Here is a 22914-nt window from a genome sequence, read left to right on the forward strand (position 1 = left end):
TACTTGATTTTACTTTTACTTTGATTATACTTGAATCAATTACTTATTCATGTACAATTTTGGCAAACTTTTTCACAAGAATTTTCTCCTGTGTCAAGACATTGTGTAATGCAACCACTCTCCGTTTTCTTTCCTTTTTTTGGCTAAGTTTTTTTACAAAGAAAGAAACGATGAGTCGTCAAGAGAAGAAGAAAAGTGAGAAAAATTTGTCTTGTGTTTCTCTTGTGTCTGTTTATTTTATAATTGTGGGGAGGATTAGTTTGGAAAGATAGTTTTCATGGGAAGGTTCAAACTTTACTTAGAAGGGGCTGTTTATATATATCATTGCATACGGAAAGGGGATTTGAATAGAACTTACAAAAAAAACCAACTTACAAATGTACAAGAAAATTCTGAGCAAACTTTGCGCAAAATAAAAACAAAAGGGGAATTTTACGGGAAATCTTCACTGGGTATTAGCTGAAATAAAAACTTGTGAAGCGTACTCAATGTACAAGTTGGGGCTGGGCATTGATGCTGGGCATGCACGGACTACTGGGAAGCAGGCACACGAGCCACGGTGCCCGCTAAAAGCAAGCAGAGACTGTGTGAACTTAGCAGGCGCTGCACTCTCAACTATGACCGAGCGTCCTTGGGTAGTTGGTGTTGTCGCGTGGGCAAGGCTAGTGCTGGGTACCTGGTATTTTGTTGAACGGGATCCAAATACCCCGCAGGCTTCATGATTACACAGAGCCAGGCTGTGTGCAGTGTGTAACCCGGCAAAATTTGGAAAATAAACCCGGCAGCCAGATGGGTTGCGGTTAAAACATCCTGGCGTGAAAGGGTTAATGTATAAAAATTTGTGAAATAAACAGGTTTTGTTTGTATATATAGTAACAATTTCTGTGCAAAGTGATTTAAAAATACTTTATTCGTTACGAACTTTCCAGACGTTTTTTATATAGAAATGGGGTTTCATACCTCCCCTTGAAGAAATGGAAGTGTCCAAGTCATGTGAAAGTATCTGACCACCCAGGTTGCACCTCGTACGTCGACATGCATTATGCATGTTTGTAAACTCGTTAACATTCAAGTGATCTACTCGCGTGCTCAATAAGGGCACAATTTCATGCCGAAGGTTTTTGTAAATGTGAAGTTGTTTTACTTCACATAACATTCGCATGAAGTACTACTCAAAATTCACGTAAAGGTAGAATAATGGACCGTAATACATAACCATGCTGTAAAGCATTTGCTGCTGTAAAATTTGCCAGGAGGCAAACGTGTTCAACATTTGCCAACTCTCAAAAAATCGGCGTGAACGTGATTTTTTTTTATGTATGTTGGTACCAAATTTGCGCTTTTCAAACTAACTACCCGCTTCACAAAATTCGCAGCTGATGCTTCTTGAAGTCCAAAGTGCATTTCAACACGTTAAAATCAGCGGAAAGAAGGTAACATGTGAATGCTTCTCTGAGTCTGTCATTTTCTTCCAACATCGTCCTGTTCACAGAAGGAACCCAATATGTAAATGCATCTCCTAGTTGATCATGTTTTCCAATGCCGTCCAGTCGGCGGAAAGAAAGCAGTATGTATGTCTCTGTGTCTCATGACGTAGTCTCTCTGCAACAATAGCACCCAGCTGAGCCAGCTCATTAACTCCTTGGACACTCGAGTGCGCACGGGCGTGCAGTTCGTGAACTTTCCAGCCCCTTTAACTTGCCGTTAAAAAAGTGGACTTTACGCGGAAGAGTAGTAAGGCCTTACTGGTAAGCCCCCTAAAACCCTTTCATTTCATGTGCATCTGATATTTGTGCAGGTAGTCCAGAAGAATCTCCTTATATGGACTTGGCACTGGCGAGTTCTGGGTGCAGCAGTGCACTCAGATTCTTGACCAAGAGGAATGGATTAAACTCCCGTATACGGGTGCCAATGCATTTTCACACAGTGGGCATTATCAAATTGCAGTTGCACGTCAAAATGTTAATTCAGACGCAGAGGTGTTGCAGAACAACCTGCATGAAACACCACCTCCGAATGCACTAGAAATTTGTCTGCACGGTAAGAGTGTCTGTTGTGCTCTGCGTTCATTTTGTAGACTGTGTGGTGCAATGAAGTGCGAGGGCTGTTGCTGGACACAGAGCTAGCGAGGGACGTGGTGGGATCAGAGAATCTTCTGAAACAGCACCAGGACCTGCTGGAGGATATCCGGGGTCATGATGACATGTAAGTCTGTGATCCAGTTCAGCCGACTTGCGTTTACGGCTGGGGCTTTCGACATCAACATGTCAATCAATGGCTGTAGTTTCTGCAAACTGAGGCTATGCCTCTGAAGTTGGTTGTGACAGCTTTAGATCCCCCTCCCATAGAAGGATATGTTTGTGTTCATATCTGCTTCGGGAGCATGGAGCTCTTTAAGAGCTACAAATTTCATTTGGTTTGCACATTGAAGGCTACACATTAATTCTTCCACCGGAGTTGAAACGGAACTCCAAAGCGAAAGTGAAACTGAAGACAAGGCCAATGCAAATGACCAAGAAGGTGCTAGTGAACAGAAGGATGGCTGGCTGTAATTTCAGTCAGTAGTGAGAAGAGCACTCTTGGCTGTCACAGTTCTTTATGCTTCTGTTGTAGTCTTGTTTTGGACATATTCAAATCTACAGGAAACATATCAATTTCTCCTTGACCTCTGCTCTGATTTGTGGTGGCATCTGCACTGATTTATGGTTGGATGTGTGTGTTGTCTTAGCATATGCAATGTTTCAACCCATTGTCGGGGATCACTATTAAATGTTTGTCACACTTTGCATTTGAAAAACTGTTTTCTTAAATGTATGAACACTTAGGCTAATGGGGCCAACATTTAACATGAAATCTGACTTCTCTGTAGACTTACAGTGTCTGTGGGAGTTGAAATTAGTGGAAAAACATTTCATCCTTTTAGGGCTGCCTTGAAGGACATTAAAGGAGAGAAATGTGTTCAGTGATGATAGGGGAATGAAGATGTTGTTTTGAGTACTCTTTGTTTCCTAAGTCCCACTTTCCCATCATTAGGATAAGATGAGATTAAAGAAAAGAACTTCCCGGGCACTTGACATATCACATCATCACCCCAGTTGCGAGTGAACCCTACACCCTGGCTTCACATGTGAAGTTCTTTTCCATTTTCTGTTTGTTAATAAGATTCACCAAGTTGGAGGCACTCGGTAGGCAGCTGCTGAAGGCCTTGCCTGACTCGGTGACGATTGCACAGAGGACAAGGAAGCTGTCTGAATCACGCACTGAGATCCAAGCAGGCTGGGAAAAGCGAAACCAACGGCTGCAAGATGCCCTGGATCTTGCTGTGAGTACATATTCGTCAATTCAGTGTATATTTCATTTAATTGGGATGCCCAGTGATTAGAGTTTGTAATTGTACGATCAGAGCTTTGAATCCAGCAGTTAGTTACGTTGTGGTCTTGGGGCAAGTCACCTTACCAGTGTTGTATTCGAGCCCATCACAAGTCATTCAGTCTTAAGCCAATTCACAAGCTATTTGACGTTCACCCTATTACTTATGACTGGCCTTGTGAAGGGACTTGTGACTGGACTTATGAAGGGTCTTGAGAATGGACTTGTGATGGACTCGAAAACAACATTGCACGTAACTGATGACAGGTGCATCACACCGAGCAGATGTATGAACGGCTGGCTGTGAGGGCAGAGGTGGTTTTATTTTTGTTTGGGAGCCATTTGTGCCTGAAATGGCAACACAAGTTGTAAACTCTGGAAGCTGAGATGATTTCAGGAACGACATTATGAGTGTGATAAACAGGGATTATGATAGGAATTTGGTGCCCTTAAATACCTAAGTATTATCAGATTTGTGCCTTACTAATGATTTTTGTCATTATTTGTAAATACCCGAGTGTGAAGGTAGAAAACCTAGAATTCTTTACACCAGAAGATTCTTATGAAATGTTTCTGCTGAAATCTGTGCCAGATGTAACATTGTAAGAATGGAAGTACCAAATGCCCATTCAAAAAGTCACATGTATGACGACAATGGATTTATGCTACATGTATGCCCATGGTGACCAATTGACTGTGCTCAAATGAGAGGGACAGTAAACCTTTGTGCCATTTTTGTGACAACATTCGTCTTTCCAACTACAGCTATTCAACAGGGAGGCTGACCAGATCGATGCCAGGACCAGCGGTCACGAGGCCTTCTTGGAGTTTGAAGATCTGGGTGTAAGTGCCATTGCTCCAAAACATTCATGCTGTGGAAATCAAACTGATTGCCTGTATCTACCTGGGCAAGGAATATGTGATGGGTCTGTGGCCTGGTTTTTGACCTCTTGCAGATTGTATTGTTTTGACCAGCTATTTCAATTTTGGGATAAAAAATTGATAGTGGCAACTTTGGTCCACCGCCAGACATCACCAATATTGTCTCGTCAGAGTCACATGAACAACATTTTTACAATATTGCTAATCCCGGCCTCCCATTTTGCCAAGCTCTGGGGCACCTGGCTATGTACAGGGATCAAGTTAAAAGTTCAATGCACAATCTGCCTTCATCAGACTTTGTGCGCATGTCCAACTCATGTGCGAGATTAGCATGCGCACGCATCCACCAGCAGAGACTCAGGGCACATGTTGTTTAAATTGTTAGCTGTCCTTGTGTACACAGACTGCCAGATATTGTGATCTTGCAGTGTCTGAAATCTGTGCTTTATAACGTTTTCCTCTAATCTGAAAAAAATATTTAAAGAGGTCTTGTCGCGCATGAGATGCAGCCTTTGCAGTTGCTCTTTTAATGTGAGAAAATCATCGGAATATACTAATTGTCAACACAAATTCCATAAATTCTGAAATGAGAAAGAAAGCTACACATGTACCAGGAAACGTTGAGATGCTGGTGGCAGCAGACATACGAGTCCCTTTTTCACAATATTGTGCATGCTCAGAACTATGCACACATGCTCAGAACAACACAGGCATGTTCAGAACCATTTAAAAAGTATGTGTCATTTTTGCCACCACCAAGCGTCTCAAAGTCTCCCATTTTATCTTTTTGAAAGACTGATCTCTACTGCAGTTGCATCCCAAGCCTTCATCTTATAATTTCTCTGTGTTTGTATTCTGATATCATGCATTCCATGTGGGCGTGATTTTACCATGGAAGTCCATTTGTAAAAAAGTTAATTATCGCTGTAACTGGAAAGATCAGAGCCTTAATAGAGGAATTAGAAAAAAAGCAATTTTCAATCTGCTACCAAAAAATCTGCACAACAGATCAACAACTTTTTGTTTTGTTGTAGTTTTTGTTGAATCAGCTCTTTTACAATTTCATTGTGTTCATTTCCTCAGGCTACGGTTGAGATTGTTTACGGCTTGATCAAGAGACAAGAGGACTTTGAGAACACGCTGACTGTACAGGATGAGAGATTGCAAGGACTGAAGGAGATAGCTGCCAAGTTGGTGAACAATAACCATTACGCCAGAACAATGTAAGATCATGGGATCCACCAAACTTTCTGTTTCTTTAGGTGGCATTGTGAAATTGACCAACCATTCAGCGCTGCGGACATCCCGCGGGATCACGGAGAGCACGCCGGTCCCTGTCAAACAAAAGACCCCTTGACAACCGGGTACACTTGAGGACGGAATGCAATGTGTAAGGTTATGTAAATTACCAGTCTTGTGAATACGCCCGATATTCCGCGGATACCAAGCTCGGAAAAAAAAATGCTACCCGGCCACGCATGAGTGCACACTGCCATCCACTCCGTAGATTCTTGCCCTCCTTGACGACGATGGACTGATCAGCCAGAACGCCGACAAACCGCAAAAGAACGCTTAGTCAATTTCGCGATAGCGCCTTTTAGTTATATTTTATGTGTAAAGTTAACTTAGGTAATGTTTTGAATAATAAGGTTTCATTCATGTCTTGGATGTATAAAGTTCATCACAGTTAGCAGAATTCAAGCTTGAAAAATGTAAGCGACAATTCAAGAGAAAAAGAAACAGCTTACTGAAGAAACATCGTCTTGAAATATCTGCGGATCAGTGCTCTACAGAAATATATCAGAGTATCGGTAGTGGTGTTATTCATCACCATTTCACCTTATCCAGTTCCAATCTTGATTGTGAAACTTTCTGCACAAAGCACTTAATAAGGTTTATCTTGTGTTCTGGCCAAAATTGTCATTACTATAATCCATTTGAATTTGATGGATGGAAAGCCAGCTTGGTTTTCAGACCTGATATTACCAACGTTGATATCTTTGTCAATTTGTAGTATGATAAAGAGAATAGTCTGTACAGATACATGTAGATTTATCTTCGAGTTTTTCCACGGTCTCGGAAAGACGATGGAACTTCTCGTGCACAATGTTGGAACATAAAAGGCACAATTTGAGTGATTTGGGACAATTTATCCTGAAACTAAATTTGTCAGATCTTGAGATGTGCACGGGCAGTGGGAGTGCTGAACCGGCTAGTTACAGCTACAATAGAGAACTTTAACACAGGACAAGGAAAGGCATAGTTCAATCTGTAGTTTGACCACAAATCAGTTGCTTTTTAACATTGCGCAAGCACAGTCAAGTTGTACTCACCTCCTGCCTTGGGCTGCGACTCTCGCAGCATACATGGTCAGTGACGTCTTGTACAATTATTTTCATGTGAATGGTTCCCTCCGTACTGATCAATCGAATCAGTTGTTGATAACCACTGGGGCGACCATGCGCCAGAGCCTGGTGTTGAACGGTCGACTAGATGGTCCAGAGAAATCAATTGTTCTGGCTGTGTTGGTCATATTGCCCGCAGGTGTCACTTGAACATATCAACTTACAGTAGACAGTTTAACCCTGGAGACACTGATACCTTAGGAAAGCAGGTCAGGGCTGAAAATAAACGAACAAAAAGGTGTTTTCCGGGGAAATTGAATCCAATTTAATGCTCTTATTCTCCTTTGTGGCTCAGCATTTCAAATCGGTGCGAAGAGGTGGTCGCCCGCAGGCTGAAGGTGAAAGAGAACAGCGCCCTCCGGAGGCAGAAACTTCTCCAATCTCGAGAGTTCTTGGAGTTTTGCAGGGATGCAGATGAGGTATTTATAAGACTCCTTCAAGCTCCAGTAGAATGTGGTAAAAATGAAAGATGATGGAGATAGGTTTGTCCAAGAAATGTAGGTTTGCACAAGTCATGAGTGGCACCCCAGGCAGCTTGGCCAGCTTGTGTATAAGAAGTCTCAAATGTTGTAGTTAATACCATAGGAAGTTGATACAAATTTCTGCTGGTTTGATAATGCATGGAGCTTAATGGTTTTCTCCATTGTCATTGACCTGTCTTTAAAATCAGGTGTACTTTTATCCCTGTTGGTACTTCAGAGACTCTCTGTGTATCTTGACCGGTTTCATTTGAAAGATTTGTGTTAGCGGTACACTGTTACCCTTGTGTCTGGCCAGACGTACATGTAGTTCTTGTGATCAAATCGTGTTACTCCTTTGTTCAGTTGTCAGAGTGGATATATGAGAAGCATGAGATAGCATGCGACGAGTCTTTCCGTGAGCTGACCAACCTGCCCAGAAAGGTCAAGAAGCACGAGGCATTTGAAGCAGAGCTGACAGCCAACAAGGACAGTCTAGACAAACTCAACGAGGTCAGTTGCTGTGTTTTGTTGCATCATTGTTGCCGCCATCTATGTAGTTTAAGTGAGCTTGAATAGGAAGGCCTATGTTTGGCATAAAATTAGAACCGTTCTACGGTACTCAAGACGTAGTAGGTACATGTTCAGTTCTTACCAAATTTATTCTGTTGACCCTGTGGAGGACTGCACCTGTGCATTTGGAAGACAACTTGAATATTTTAAGCCATTTGCAAACAAGTTACAGCCCTTCATTTCCTTTGACAGGGTTTGATGGTCATGTGAATACAGTTTCTCAAGCTGGTCAAACAGTTCACAATAGAGCTTTGGTTTCAGTTGTCCTTTCTGACGCAGACGAAAGGCACACAAAGGGAGAGTTGTTATGTGAGGTCGTGTGTGGCACCATTTGTTTCTCTTAATGATTGAATGCTGGGCCTTGGCTTTCACTGGGTGATTCAAAATGGCAAAGGACAGATTAAAGTCGGATAAGGACTTCCTGCGTGAACACAAAGTCAGTAGGACCACTGGGGTGTGTTTTGTGGCTAACTTAGGAATCAAAACGTCTTCTAATTGGAAGGTGCTAATCGACGCACTGTGTGAATACACATCCAGTATATTGGTGGACCTGTGCACAAACCCAAAAATGACTTCTGACTCTGGCACAAGCATGGCTTTCATCAGACAGATTGTGTCATTCTCTTGTCTTGTCACATCAGACCGGTCAAGCACTGATCCAGAAGGGGAACTTCAAAGCCTCGGATGTCAAGGCAACCCTGACCGCTCTGAATGACCGCTGGGCCGACCTGAACGCCCGCTCCTCAGACAAGGGGGTCAAGCTGCGCCAGGCCACGCAGCAGCAGGGGCTGAACCGAGCCCTGGAGGATGCGGTGACCAGCATCGCCGAGATGGAGGTGGCCCTGTCCTCCCAAGACCTCGGGCAGGACCTGAGGAGCGTGAAGGGACTGATCAAGAAGCACCAGGTAGGGTAACTGAACACTGAAGAAAGAAATGGACAGGAGTGGCATTTTGAACCTGTTATCTTTAGAACACAACAGTGGTGTTATACCCACAGACCATCAGTGTCTTTGCTCAAGGGGACATACAGTGGAACGCCGCTATAACAAACGAGACGGGGTCCACGCTAAATGTTCAGTACAGCGGTCGCTCGGTATAGGGAATTTAACTGCCGAACATTTCGTTGCCATATTGAATAGCGCTTTCTCTTGTCTAACCGAAGTGCACCCTCTTGTGATACCTTGGTTTGCTGTTTTCGTAATGTTTTGCCGTTGCATTCAAGTTTAAGGTTTCTAGAAATGTATCTGTTAATTATTTTGTTTTTATTTAATACTTGAGTCAAAAAATTGATATCAAGTTTATCCTAAAAGTGTTGAAACTACTGCTCAGGATCGATCTCTGATGCGTGCTGTGGCGAATCTGGGTTGATTTGTGTATCAGCGGCACCCTCTTTAGCCTATTGTTAGTGCAATGCCACCGTGCGCGTACGTACGGTTTTCTTCCGTACCCGATCATGTGGAGTCTCAAAACCAGCGTCTATTCAATACCGTTGACAACGAGTGCCTTTCCCTTCTAATCCATGGGGAAATAATGGCCACTTGTCACTTTCCAACATAAAAAAACACCGACTCTTTTATCATGTTGACGTTCGGGAATTACAAACGGCTACTGAATAGTGTTTGGTAGGTTCTGTGCACAAATTATTGGGAGCAAAGGACGATGTTTAGTACAGCCGAATGTTCGGTGTAGTGGTGTTTGGTATAGCGGGATTCCACTGTACATATATTCTCATATAAGAGCAATCAAGAGTAAAGAAGAAAGGAGATAAGGCAGACACTTGAATGCTGATAGCCTGTGCGGAGATGCCGTGGATTTGTCTACATTCAAGTGGAAGTTGGTTTGGGGTCATTTCATAAATTGAAGGTCCAAAAGTGTGACATTTTTGTCTCTGTGTCGCACCTGATTCGTGTAATTTAACATGGAGATATCTTTGCAGGTAATTTGCATTACTTAATTACTTTTTGGAATAAAAAATTGTTCTAAACTTACAGAATCACGTCAGACTTGACAAGGACGCACAACCATTATCGGCCCTCTTATTTATGGAATGACCCTCATGCATGCACAGCATCATATAATGCTTAAGAACTAGTCTCAGTGCACCATTTTCCATACCCCTTGGCTGTTGATAGTGGCCGTCTCACACTTTTTTCGAGAGGGTCCTCGGCCAATATAATTGACATAATTAACTTGAGTGAAAACAGTCTACGCCGTAAATCAGTATCTCACCATATATCACCACATGGCATTTCCTTCATGTACATTGTTACAGGGTCAAAAGTTTTTTTGCAGAATCACATCACCATTTGCCGTCAGTGCAGTACATTTACAATGTTTGGCTAAATTTTTTGGATCCGCTCAGTTGCTGGAGAGTGACATGGCAGTACAGGCCGACAAGATAGCTCACATTGTAGAGCAAGCTCATCTGCTAACGGAGGAGGGTCACTTTGATGCCGAGAGAATCGCCATAGAAACAGCCGCTGTCACAGATAGGTAAGCACCTGTGACCCTGTTCTGGAAGTGCGGGTGAAGTGATTTGTCTGTTTGTTTGCAGCTCTCAATGTCATTAAAGCAAGTTTCCAGTTGAATTAAAGCTGCCTTGTCCGTAAACTGTAAATTTTTAAGATTCCAGAAAACATAGCTTAATTCTGACAAAACAGCCATTGCTGAACAGTATGAATTCAACAGCAAAACAGCTATTTGGTACAAAGCCATTTCTGATTTGGTCCACTTTTTTTATAGTGACAGAAAGTTGTACTTCTTTCATATGAAAGATGACTTTATAATGAAACAGGTGATGGTTACCATCTCCCAAAATAATCAGTCCCATTCAAGAAACAAAGGAATTTATCTTGGTTTCTTTTTTTTTAAAGATACCCTGTATTATAGGTTCTTCAAGTTCATGTAAATTGATTTGCTGTGTCTTGTATAGTGTTCAAATGGAGGTCTGTCTTTCTGCCACCATTTCCAGGGGGCTTTTTCTACTGCTTAAGGCCTCCGAGGGGTAACACTACCGCAGTGCCATTTCCAAATAAAAGCCCCCTGTCCACTTCCATTTCCAATAAACGGTGGTTGTTAACAACAAAATGCATCAACAGCTTATTGCTGATGTACATGTTCATGTAGCTCTGACTTTATGTTTCTTGAGGGTTATTGAGTACTTAATGAAAAGTTTATTTATTGGTTGGAATCTTCATGGGAAATCACACTGTCCTGGATTGTTTTGGGAAAAAAAACTTTAAGGTGAGGTATACAGTATTTCCCACGCTGCATTTATTTGCATACCGTTCTATATTACTTTTAGGAACCACAAGTCAAAGACCAGTGATGAAGATTTCTTTTATTTTCTGGACAGGTTTGCCCAGCTTGGTCAACCCTCCGAGAGACGGCGGTCCATCCTGGCAGATTCCCACAAGCTGCAAGTCTTCCTGCACGACGTCAACAGCGAGGCACAGTGGATCAAGGAGCATCTCCCTGCCGCCAGCTCCACCGACTACGGCAAGACGTTCACGGCATGCCAGAGTCACCTGCAGAAACACAAGGTTGGTGCCAAACAGCTGTTCTCAGCCTCAGCCAGTCAAGCTGTGACAGTGGATACCCTCTTCGCCTCCCACCCCTGCGACCTGCGTTTAAATCTCGCCCTGGCGGACATGTGGATTGGGTTTACAGTCCTTACCTGAATCCATGGGTTTCCCTGGAATTTTTAAAGTGTGATTCTCCGCTCATCTCTAAAATTGACCAATTTCTTCACTACATGTATTCTTCCCCAGGGCTCTTAGGAGCTTTACCCTGGTCATGTTAGGAAAAAATGATCAAGACATAACTGTCCATTGGAGTACTCGTCGCCATCAACTTGTCAGGAATGTCTCAGAATTGTTGGGTATTTATTGACTCAAAAAACCAGCTCTGCACTATTATTTACGGAACTTTTCCCTGGCACAGGGACATGTAAGTGCATTTTTGAGAGATTAAACAGTGTTTCTTATCACATTTTTTTTCCCTTTTCTTGACTTTCAAACTTTTCTACCATTTCATCTGAAAATTTTTCGCCAGTCCTCCCCAGCTACAAAAGATGTGCTAGAATAAAAAAGTTGGATAAATTGTAATCATTGTGCGGGCTTTTGTCTCCATAATGGCATTTTGAGGTGTATTTCAAAGGAATGGCTGTCTTTCGAATACTCGGGCAAGTCTGTTGTACACCTGTACTTCTGTGATATCAGAGAACTAAGGACTTCTCGTGATATTCATTTCATTGCAATCTTCCAATCTTGTCATGAGGCAAGTTTTGTTTTGCTTCTGTTGATTGGAAAGAGATTGTTTTCAGATTTAAGACTCAAAACAGGCAGACTCAGCTCCGTAATGTAGTGTCATTGCAAATGAAAACATGTTTAAACACTTTTGAGATTTTTTGTGTGTGATAGGGATGGAAGTTGTCTCAATCAACCTCCAAATTTGCTTGATCATACATAATGTACATAATGTACCATTTCATTCATTAGCAACGGTTTGGACAGTCTTATTTCACAGTAGCTCTTTTTTATTTTTTGCTTTCTTTCTCTCTTTCCCCGAATTTCTCTTCTCTAGAAATTGAGGGCAGAGCTGACCGGCCACCAACCTGTGATCGACAAGGTCATCCAGGCCGGGCAAGCCCTGATTGACAGCGGCCACTTTGCCGCAGCCACCACCCAAGAGAACTGTCAGGAGCTCTCTGTGGCCTGGGGGCGGCTGTTTGATGCTGCTGAGGAGAGGGAGAGGAGGCTGCACATGGCCTTTGAAGCACAGCAGGTGTGTATTGGGTGTGCACGGAGTACCAGGCAGGCTGAGCTGACACAGTGATGCCTTACATCCAAGTAAACCAGTCTTAGAGCTGTCTGTGCGCGTTGTCCAGCCTTCAGGTTTTTGTTGTCGGTCTTTCTTCTTTCTCCAAGCTAGACGGTTGTGATGAAGCGGTCTATCAGAGTCTTGAGCTGATTTTAATATGGTTAGCCTGCCCTGATGCCCAGGTGGAGACAAAGTGATGGTTGTGCACATTCAGATTGCACGTACTTGTGTGCTGAATGCGCCTAGACAAATGCGTGCCATCTGTTGGTCCAGCAAGTGTCATTGCAAGTACACAAAGTGCTGTCTTCTCATTTGTTTACAAAGTGTACTGAAACCATTTGTTCCTGGTATGCTGCAGGAGCATATGTTGCACCTGGACCACGATGGCAAGTGGATGCCAGTTGATTTCACTGAACTACATTGGCTATTCCACATGGGCTGCATGCCGTTTTGGAACGAATGCAATCTAGGCACTCTCCCTCTAAGTCAACATGGCTAAGTACTCAGTCACAGGATTTTCTTTGTAGGCTCACTATTTTACCAATGCTTTATTGTTTAAAAGTGTCCAGATGTGAAGTACAGTAAAACCTCGATAAGTCGAAGCTCAGGGGAATGGACGAAAAGTTTGAGTTGCCTGACGTTCGAGTTATTGACAGTTACATTCTTCAGTGCACATGCAATCTTACTGGCTCTACGGCAGTTGGCCTGCAAGCTGAAATGAACACGAAGTGGATTTTGGGCTATCCCTACTGTGCAAGTTTTCCTCAAACATCATCGTTAATCATGTTTTTATGTGGTACATTAATAAACAATAAACCAATGAAGTTATGTACCGGTGCCTGTGTTTTTACATCTTGAGAATTCATTCATTTGCTTTGCTTGATCGGGCTGTTACCGCAGAACGCAGCCGTGCAGGCCAATCGGTCAGGGTTTCTGTGCTGGGTCACGTGATACATGTACAAAACGTAATTCCTTTTTGAGCGCTTGAGGGCGCATCATTCGTGCCTGATTTATTTTACGTTTATGGTTGAAGCCCACCCAGTGCTTATCAACTTGACAATGGCAGCCCGTGTGAACATGCTTGGCTCATCAAAGAAAAGCCGTGCGCGACAGCGGCTTAAGTGGTATTGATGTTTTGAGTTACGGATAGTTTATTGTACATAAAGGCCTATTCTTTTGTTGGGAATACAGAAAGACGTTGAGGTAAACGAAGTTTCGACTTAACAGGCTTCGACTTATCCAAATTTTACTGTATTTGGAATGGTAAAACACTGCATGTTACCAGAACTAACTGATTCTAGGAGCTTACTTGGTGACGTTATGGCATACCAATGTTGTTTTACAGTATTTTGCAGAGGCCGATGAAGCAGAGAGCTGGATTGGGGAGAAGATGAGCTTAGCAACAAGCATAGACTACGGCAACAGCGAGGATGCAACTCAGAAGCTCCTGGCCAGGAATAAGGTTGGGACTCACAAAGACTCTAAGACTGTGTCTTGGCCTATGGTCTGCCATTAATGACTGTACAAAATGGTGACCAATTTGATTTGGTCCAAACCTAAAGGAATAACAATTACAGAATTTATAAAATGAAAAGTTCATGTAATATGCATTGTACAAAATGAATAAGCAACTAAGCATATGGATCTTAGGTTGATTTAACATGCATGAAAATTGCTGAATACACTGAAATACAAGATATGTTTAAAATTATACATCATAAAATGAATTATGATATAATTATTGGAAATCATAAATAAATCACGTGTACAATCCAAACAAAGGACAAAAGAAGTTGAATTAAGCAGATTACAGTGTAGATGTGCGTTATTCAACCAACACTCTAAAATATGCAACTAGTGTTATATACTTTTTCCCAGATTTTTTCCACATTTTAAAAACCTGATATTTCTCTGAAAGTTGGGGAGACAAACTAGTTTACAAAGTAGGCTTTGACATTTTCTGTGGACTTGCATGTAGATGTATTGCCCTTACATTGAGAAGATGGAAATATCTTGAACGCTTTTCTGACATTTTAAACAGTGTTGTATGCACAGGGGTTTTGGGGGATTGGATGCATAGTTATGATGAACATGGCAGAATGAAGTCAACATGTTGGTGAAAGTCATGTCAAGATAATCTACCCCCCCTGCAGGCAACCTTGTCTATTTTCTCCATGGCCCTATTGTAACTTCTTAAATACAACCAAAGGGGTTCATATCCAGCAAGCAGTGCATGCTGTGGATGTCAAACCAACATTATACCAAATAAATGGACTTCCAAGCTGTTGTATTTCATTTTGCGGCTCTTTCCTCGCCGTCCACCTCTGCGCTTCGGGTTCAAATCCCACTTAGATCAGCACGTGGATTGGGTTTCCAGTCCCTGCCTGATGCCGTGGTTTTTCTCTGGAATATTTATCCGGGGCTTTCCCCCCCCCCTCTAAATCTAAACATTTCTTCATTGTCTTCTTAAATGGTCACTTCATCCTGTGATTGGCACTGAATGCGTTGTTGGATGGACAGAAATAATAAATCAAATAAATAAATTAATAAAAAAAATCCCTAGGGTACCAGAGCTAATATTAATACAAAGCTTCCAAAATCTGTATTCATCTTGGGGCCTTTCATTTGGGCCTACAAAGTGTGAATTTCAGTTGCTTGGCATCTTTTCCTCTGTAGGCCTTAAAGCTAGATGTAGAAAACTACCACAGTGTGCTGAAAGAGCTTGAGGATAAAGCGAAGGCGATGGTGGCCAGCAGCAACCCACATGGAGAAGAGCTGATGGCAAGACAGGTTAGTCACAACCCTGGAAAACATGAGAATCCAATTTCACAAAGCTGCTTGGTAGAAGTTTGTGCTCAATAGAGTCATATGTTCAGCGAAAGAAAGCAGAGCAACTGTCACACGCAGTGTGCAGACCCCAACTTTTTTGTCTACAAACTTTTTGTTGCTATCACATTCCGGCTGTGCTCAGCACATTCTGAGTAAAGCCACTCTGTGAAATTGATCCCTGTAGTTCCACTTCAGTTGAATTGTCTCTGATTGACTGGTACTTAAAATTCAACTGTTCAGTTTTCTTTGAGTGTGTGCAAACCCTGCAGAGGAAGCACCATTACTTCCACACTGAAATAGAGTTTTCTCGATGCAAAGTGTAGGTTTAATCCCAACTTTCCCTAATCAAAGGCCAGGCCCTCAAAAAGATGGTATGACACAAGATGGCCAAATTGGATTCTAGTGAGATGTCATCTGCCTCTTGTGTGTGTAAGGTCACAGGTGGAAATATTCTTCACAATTTTGGACATTTCTTTTGTTGTCAGGAGAACCTCCAGAAGAGGTTGAAGAGTCTGGAGGATGCAGTGGCTGAGAGGGCCAAGGAGCTGGAAGGAGCCAAACTCCTGCACGAGTACGTCCGTGAGAGTGACGAGCTGGGGGAGTGGATAGAGGTGCAGTACCAGGCTGCGAGCTCCGAGGAATTTGGTGAAGACCTGGAACACTTAGAGGTAAAAAGGGCACGTACGTTTTTCAAAAATTGAAATTTTGGGGGACTTTACTTACGCAAACATAAACATGCATATTTGGCCAGTGCTTCTTGTTGCATTACTTACATGTCATTTTTGAAAGAGTCACTCATATTTCTAAAGACACTGTGGGGATCTTCTCCTCATTTTTTTCCTTTGAGGGGAATTAACTTCCTAAACAATTTATTTTGTAAAGTTAATGGTACTTATTCCGTTAACCATTTACAGCACAGCCCCAACATATTAGGTGAATTATTAGTTTCAGCTAAATTTTCCAAGTGATCCGTATAATGAATGTTTATTTACCTGGCTTATTAATGAAAAAAGTAAACAAAACTAACCGATGATTATGAACTCTGTTGCATAATCTCTGCAAGTTCACAAATAATTTCATGTGGTTGATGCTTGCCGTGAAACAGCACAAATGCAAAATATTGTGACGACAGATTAACTATTTGTGCAGTAATTTGCAAACGTTCAACACATTTCAGCTCAAGCTAATTTTGTTGCCAAAGTCTTGTGATGGCGAGTTCACTTTGCGCTTGTGGTTGCCTGCAGTCTGAACTGGCCCTCATTTCTCGGTGGCACAGCAGTGCGTTTGTGTAGGAAACCAACCATCACCAGTTTAACACTGTACCCTCGCGGAAAACCAGTGGTTCCTGCAAAATACGTGAATTCTTGAATTGAATACGTGTAGGTGGGAAATGAAAAGACTTACACCCGTTAAGTCAGAGATTTGTAATTGCAATGAGTATTGCCCAGCAGGGTGTACATTCGTTGACAAGACTTTCTTGGTTTTTGCAGAGGCTGAAAAACAAACACGATGAATTCCAACGTCGGATTGACACAGGCAACGACAAATTTAAACAGTGCGAAGATCAGGCCCAGAGGCTGATCCAAGACAAGCATCCACTGGCTGACACCATACAAGAGAAGCAAGACAGCCTGAAGTAAGAAATTTACCTTAAAAGGAGAAACTCCAGGGATTTGCACACAAGTTAAGCACCAGTCTTTGTCAGCAGTGGTCCTTCTTTTTGGCAAGCTGTGATTCAAATGTGATTCTATGTAGTACCAATTTCCATCCATCTAGCTGTCCAGACATCAGGGTGTGTGCGTTCACCTTAACACGTTAACCACTTCCTGCCGGGGACTCCGGAATCGGAGACATACGGTTTATACGCATGGCCGGCGTCTCTGAACTCTCACAAAGGAAACAGGGCCCTGTAACAGAAGACCGTACTCTGGACAAAAGACCAGGCTGTTGGGCATTACCGACATTTTTCACTCTAAAAAGGGGCGATAATGCAGCTTTGTTTCGAAACCGTATACCAGGGTTTGGGACATTGAGAGCGAGCGGATTACCACCGGGGATAAAGCGCTCCACCACCGCAGCGATGAGCCACACAGCACCGCTGCACGCTAATCTGGCCCCTATTGAAAAGAGGTCAGCAGTGCACTGGGCCAGGTTCATGAACAAAAGAAAGTTACATAACACCGCACAATCTGGGCTCTGTTTACAAGGCTGCAGGCCTAGTTGAAATACTCGGACGTCAATGAAGGTCACCTGTCAACTTAGAGTAGTGCCTAAAGATTACTTCGTGCAGCTATAAACGACCGTTAAATGAAATGATAAATTTTTGAAGGATTTTGAAAACGGAAAAAATGATGGTCCTGCCGGCCCAGCATCATCAACATTGAAAAATGCCTCGGCATGAAGTGGTTAAAAGTTGTTTTGCCAGTGGGTTATAAAAGGAAACATGTGTCTTTGGTTTCTACATATATATGTTCTAAAACCTTATGCGGGTTCATTGGTGTGAAGTGTCTGTTGTACTTTTGGGGGGTTAACGAGGACTTTGAACTCCAAGAAATATTAGTTTTGTATTGCAACTGTTATGTTTTAGTTCTCATCACCAACACAATGCCTGTTTGGGGGATTTGTCGGGATGGGGTTTGGAAAGTTGAGGTGAGGTAGGGTGGGATGGAATGGACATTTGGTGGGGTTCGGTTAGGTTGTGGTGGGATGGGGTTGGCATTATGTGTAGGTGGGATAGGTTGGGATTTGTCGGGTAGTAGTGTGGGGTTGGCCAGGGTCGGGAATAAACTAAAAATGGGTTTGGCTTGATAGGGTGTGGTGGGTTGGTAGTTATTGGGATGGCATGGTTACTAGGTGGGCTAGGTTTGGGGTTTCCTTAGTAGTAAGGTAGGAATTTGGTGGGATGAGTAGATATGGACTACGTGGGTAGAGTTGGGATTTCAGGGGTAGATGGTGGTGGTGAAGATTTGATGGGATGGGTTGGATATTGATTTGATGGGAGGGAGGCAGAATAAGTGAGCTCGGAAGTGGGTATGGTGAGTGATGGAATAAGCTTTTTGAGTCTACTGGCTGGTTCAAATTGGAAGATGGCCCTAAATCAACGTTGACTGTTCGCACCAGTATGCTGCATACAGTATTTCAATAATTGCAGGTTTTGCCCTCCACAGCGGTCAAACCAAACATTCCAAATGGTTCACTTGTTTTGCAGGCAAGCCCTGGAGATGCTACGTGGTCAGGTCCAGGAGCGCACTCAGAAACTGGAGGCGGCTGGACAGATCCACAAATTCAACCGCGACTTTGAGGACTCCATGTCCAGGATACAGGTGGGAGGGACAGGAGAGGGAGGTGGCCTCACTTAACCCCTTGACGCCGGGACTTTTTTCTGAAAGCCGACTCCGAGAATTCCAGCCTCACTTAGCCACAAAGGCCACCTGCCAAACCGCAAATTCTCGGTTTGTGGCCCTGCGTGCTCTGCACGCTTCGATTTACCCAGTGAAAAGGCTCATTGTTCGGTGGCATGCGGCTCTATTCACGCTTCCAATATTCTTTTCAAAGTTGGGACTATTGTGAAGCTGGTGATTATGATGCAAATTCGACCTTTTCATTTTTTGGCAACACATATATACAAGAGCCAGGGTTTGCTTTCTTTCACCGTGTTTGCTCGAGCGTCGGCCGAGAATAATCGCTGAAAAGCGGGCTGAGGGATCTCATTTTTTACGGCGGCTCTTACCGCTTCCCAGTGCGAAGGGGTTAAGGCTGCATCTAAGTCTTGTGCCTAGAGCTAGGGTGGGAGATGCAGCCAGCCATAGCTTTGAGTACCCAGTTCCATCGTTGTGCTCAAGTCCACTGCTTCTGAGTGCGAGTCGTAATGTTTGAGTGGAGTCAAGCATAGCATACCTATTCTTGACACGGTGTTCTACCAAATATATCTCCTAATGCTTTACATGGATAGAGATTGCAGAAGCAGAAAAGTTAACTGAGAAGAAATAAATTGTGAATAGAACATCAGTCAGATGTGTTGCTGTTAGAGTTTTTTTTTTTAGAAAAAATTTTTTTTTAGAAAGGTTGGAAACAATAGTGAGGTATTGTTGAAGCTTTCCATTTAAATATTTGCTTACTTTTGTTTTGAAATTGTGCCAAGGATAACAAAACAGGACGTTTTGAGGACACAAGTGCTTGACTTGTGACAAATTCTTGAAGTCTTTTAGCCTAAATGCTGCAAGTTGTCCACTCTTCTTCGCATTACCAGTAGCCTGTAGGTTCTCTTTGTGCCTGGTTCCATTTGTAGGAAAAGTACCACTCCATGCCGGAGGATCTGGGCAAAGATATCATCTCAGTCCAGTCCCTGATACGCAAGCACGAGACATTTGAGAATGACCTGCTGGCCATGGAAGGCCATCTGCAAAACCTGGTCAACGATGCTGCCAAACTCCAGGAGGAGTACCCAGGAGGTAAGGTCCCAGTTACGGCATGAAACCCAAGTAAGGATTAATGACCAAAGTACTCAAGCTGAAGGCATGTAGATACCGAAGAGGAAACTGACAGTGATGGTTCTAGGGCTGTACGGTGGGCTCAATCTAGTTCAGATTCAGGCTGTTGTTTGTTTCTCTGCACTCGCAGCCAAATTCAAGAGACTGATAAAAAACATCCCGGACAACTGTATTCTGAAGGCCAAAGGTTAATAATTTTGAAGATGGAGACATTTGCGAGCCATGCATGTGCATGCCATGCACACGCGGTCTTGTATTGTATACGTTCATGATAGGCACACAGCAGCATGCGTACACGAACTGATTGGCACAGACCAAGCAGATATACCATAATTCTGAATCATCGTTAGAATCTACAGATGCACGTTAGCCACTGGCTGCTGTTTAGTCTGATCCCCCCATGCCTCTTGCGCAGTGAAGCAGTACACTGTGACTGGAAACTGCCTGAGCTACACCATGCAGTTTTTTTTTTCCTTCTGGACAGGAAATGCTGAGCAGATCGTCGAACAGCAGCAGGTCATCGTCACCAACTGGAACACGCTGCAGGAGCATGCCACACAGAGGAGAGAGCTACTCCAGGCAGCAAATGACTGGCAGCGTCTGTTGGCAACTGTAAGTTACTCTGGGTTTGTGTGGAGGGGAAGATGGATTTCCACCCTGTAGCTGCTCATCATGATCAGGCTACATATTGGGACAGTAAAAGTGTTTAGTTATTGAGAGTATTTGTTAATGTTATTTTCACCCTCTGTGATTTTTAATACAAAATGCAAACTCTCGCTTGTTGTAACATGAGCCAAACAATATGGTTGAATGGCCCAAGATGAAGTACATTTCCCCTCATCATTGAGGGAACTGAAATTTTTGAGGTAGTTAATCTGCTGGCAGTATTCACAACTTGATAATCGAAGCCTAGGCATCATTAGGGGTCTGCTGCTGATGGTGCTGCAACTTATTCAGCTAGACTAATTGAGCAAGACCAGGTCAGTCACGTGCTTGGAAAAATCTACTCTGGCCTTGGTACCTAGTTTTAACCATAAGTTCATATCAAGACACAACTTTACAAGGGCTTTGGTGGGGGGATGGCCCCCCACCACCAGCAGAAGGGAGTTCCGCTTGAGGTGTTCAAATCTTTATTTTGTAAACCAATCAGCAGTGCATCATTTTATTAAGGTTAACCTACATGTATGTGGGTTTTTGATACACGATGATCGAAAAGTAAAATAGCAAATACTGTACGTGTACCTGGGGAAATCTGCTTTTCACGTGCGAACGTGCCTTCCTTTGCTGGAAGTTGGGGCTCCAGTTTCTAGAAATTGCACCCTCCCCCCTGGCCAAATCAGCCCTTGCTTTACATTAAATTTTCTCCAACTTGTGAAGTTTTGACCCCATAGTAGGACTTTTTATGGGTTACACCCTAGGTGGGTTTTCTCCAATACCGTAGTTCCCTACAGTAATAGTTATCACAGCAGCTGGCTGTCACCAATGAAAACAAAGTCGGAAAAAATACTTTGTGTGCCTCTTCTATTTTTAGATGTAGCATGCACACCTCTGCTGGTTTTTAAATTTTCGGCACAATCAAAGATGTGCAGATTTGGAGATCAAAATGCAAACCAGAAAGATTGACAACTTTTGGTTTTCTCTTTTGAATTGCAATACATGGGAGAACTGTGCACAGAGAAGTAATTTATACACTTCAGATATTTATGGATATTGATGACAGTACCGGGAAATCACTGAAACTGGATCAGAAATTGTGGCCAGTTTTGGGAATATACAGAAATTCCTCTGGCTTTGATCAGGTGACTGTGTCAAACGCTGGGCTTAAAAGGCACTTTACATGAGTGGAACCCTTTGATTTTAGAACAAGAATAGTTCAGTCATGTATTGGTACATTTTTGCAATTTGACTCCCCCTGCAAGAAAAAACAGTTGCTAGGGAATCATAGCCATTTTCAAGTGAACTCAAGCTTTGTTAGGTTTTCAAAAAACCTTGAAATGTCCCAGTAGTTTGTATTTGTCAGCATCACCTAACCACAAAATGCTGTTAAATCCCTGCCTACACTTGCAGTGTCGTGACCTGATCAGCTGGACCAACGAGACTATGACAGAGATGATGACGGAGGAGCCCATACGGGACGTGGCCAGCGCCTCAGCGGCGCTCAGCCAGCATGCGCAGGTCCGCGCCGAGATTGACGCTCGGGAGGAGAACTTTGCCTCCTTGGTGGAGGCAGGCCAGATGCTGATCAAGCAGCAGCACTATGCCAGCGAGGAGGTATGTCATGACACAGACTTCCACAAATGGTGCTAGATACAGTTCCATTAGGTACAGAATTCAGGATTCCTGTGGGTGCAGGGTTGAAATGTGAGAACATGCCAGAAAGATGTGATGTTGTAGCCACAGGTTGTCCATTGGGTTTGTAGTCTACATTTACAAGTGAATTGGAGGTAATAAACAACTTCCAAGAGATTCTGTGCATTTGTTATTTGTGGATTTACTTTCTTGTACTAGAGGGTTGAATGTCACACAAGCCCTCAAAACAGCAAATCGTTCTGTAGTCAGATCTGAAAGCTGTTTTTGTGGCATGCCAACCGAGTGCTGTGTGACAGTCAATTTTCAACTGGTAGAAGTGTGTGTTGTTGACGTAGTTACAAGCTGAGAATTGAACCGTTTTTCTGCCGTGTGAAAAAAATTAAATGACCCCCAAAAAATGCTAAAATTGCAATGAGGTCAAGATAGCTATGGCACCAGCTCCCTGTGAAGTTATTTCATGTGGCTTGCTGCCTTTTTCACGAAAATGATAAAAAACAGATATGTTTTTAAGGATGTTGAAAGCAACACATTTAGGGGAAATTTCCATGAATCTTACGAGATGCAACTTACACAACCCAAGGTGAGTGTGCATCTTCCAAAGTTGTAAACGCCCTGTTGGACAGAGATTCATGTATGTCCTGCATTCTATTTTGTAGGTGGTTCAGTTCAAAATGTGACACAGGAAGCTCTGAACCAAGCCACAAAAACCAAGACGAGACCAAGAAATATTGTGGGAGTTCTCAAAATGTACACAGTCGTCAGACTTGAATTTCACCA

The 22914-nt window shown here is 42.9% G+C and overlaps 1 protein-coding gene across 6 annotated transcripts in view; it reads left to right on the top strand.

The window, feature by feature from the left end:
* The window catches only part of LOC110979451 (spectrin beta chain, non-erythrocytic 5-like), a 143759-nt gene that overhangs the window by 48800 nt on the left and 72045 nt on the right, over positions 1-22914 (top strand). For all 6 annotated transcript variants that reach the window (XM_022235248.2, XM_087141951.1, XM_022235252.2 and 3 more), the window contains 18 exons: positions 2078-2205; positions 3163-3322; positions 4135-4212; positions 5335-5474; positions 6952-7075; positions 7481-7627; positions 8329-8592; positions 10050-10180; positions 11043-11229; positions 12272-12472; positions 13854-13970; positions 15185-15298; positions 15823-16005; positions 16828-16973; positions 18546-18660; positions 19626-19788; positions 20312-20439; positions 21895-22098. In XM_022235248.2, the coding sequence (XP_022090940.2) occupies positions 2078-2205; positions 3163-3322; positions 4135-4212; positions 5335-5474; positions 6952-7075; positions 7481-7627; positions 8329-8592; positions 10050-10180; positions 11043-11229; positions 12272-12472; positions 13854-13970; positions 15185-15298; positions 15823-16005; positions 16828-16973; positions 18546-18660; positions 19626-19788; positions 20312-20439; positions 21895-22098 (2730 nt within the window). The remainder of the gene's footprint in view (positions 1-2077; positions 2206-3162; positions 3323-4134; positions 4213-5334; positions 5475-6951; positions 7076-7480; positions 7628-8328; positions 8593-10049; positions 10181-11042; positions 11230-12271; positions 12473-13853; positions 13971-15184; positions 15299-15822; positions 16006-16827; positions 16974-18545; positions 18661-19625; positions 19789-20311; positions 20440-21894; positions 22099-22914) is intronic.

This window comes from Acanthaster planci, linkage group LG01 (genome assembly GCF_054643075.1).
Source record: "Acanthaster planci isolate LZ-2023a linkage group LG01, COTS_SCS, whole genome shotgun sequence".
In the NCBI taxonomy this organism is placed as follows: domain Eukaryota; kingdom Metazoa; phylum Echinodermata; class Asteroidea; order Valvatida; family Acanthasteridae; genus Acanthaster; species Acanthaster planci.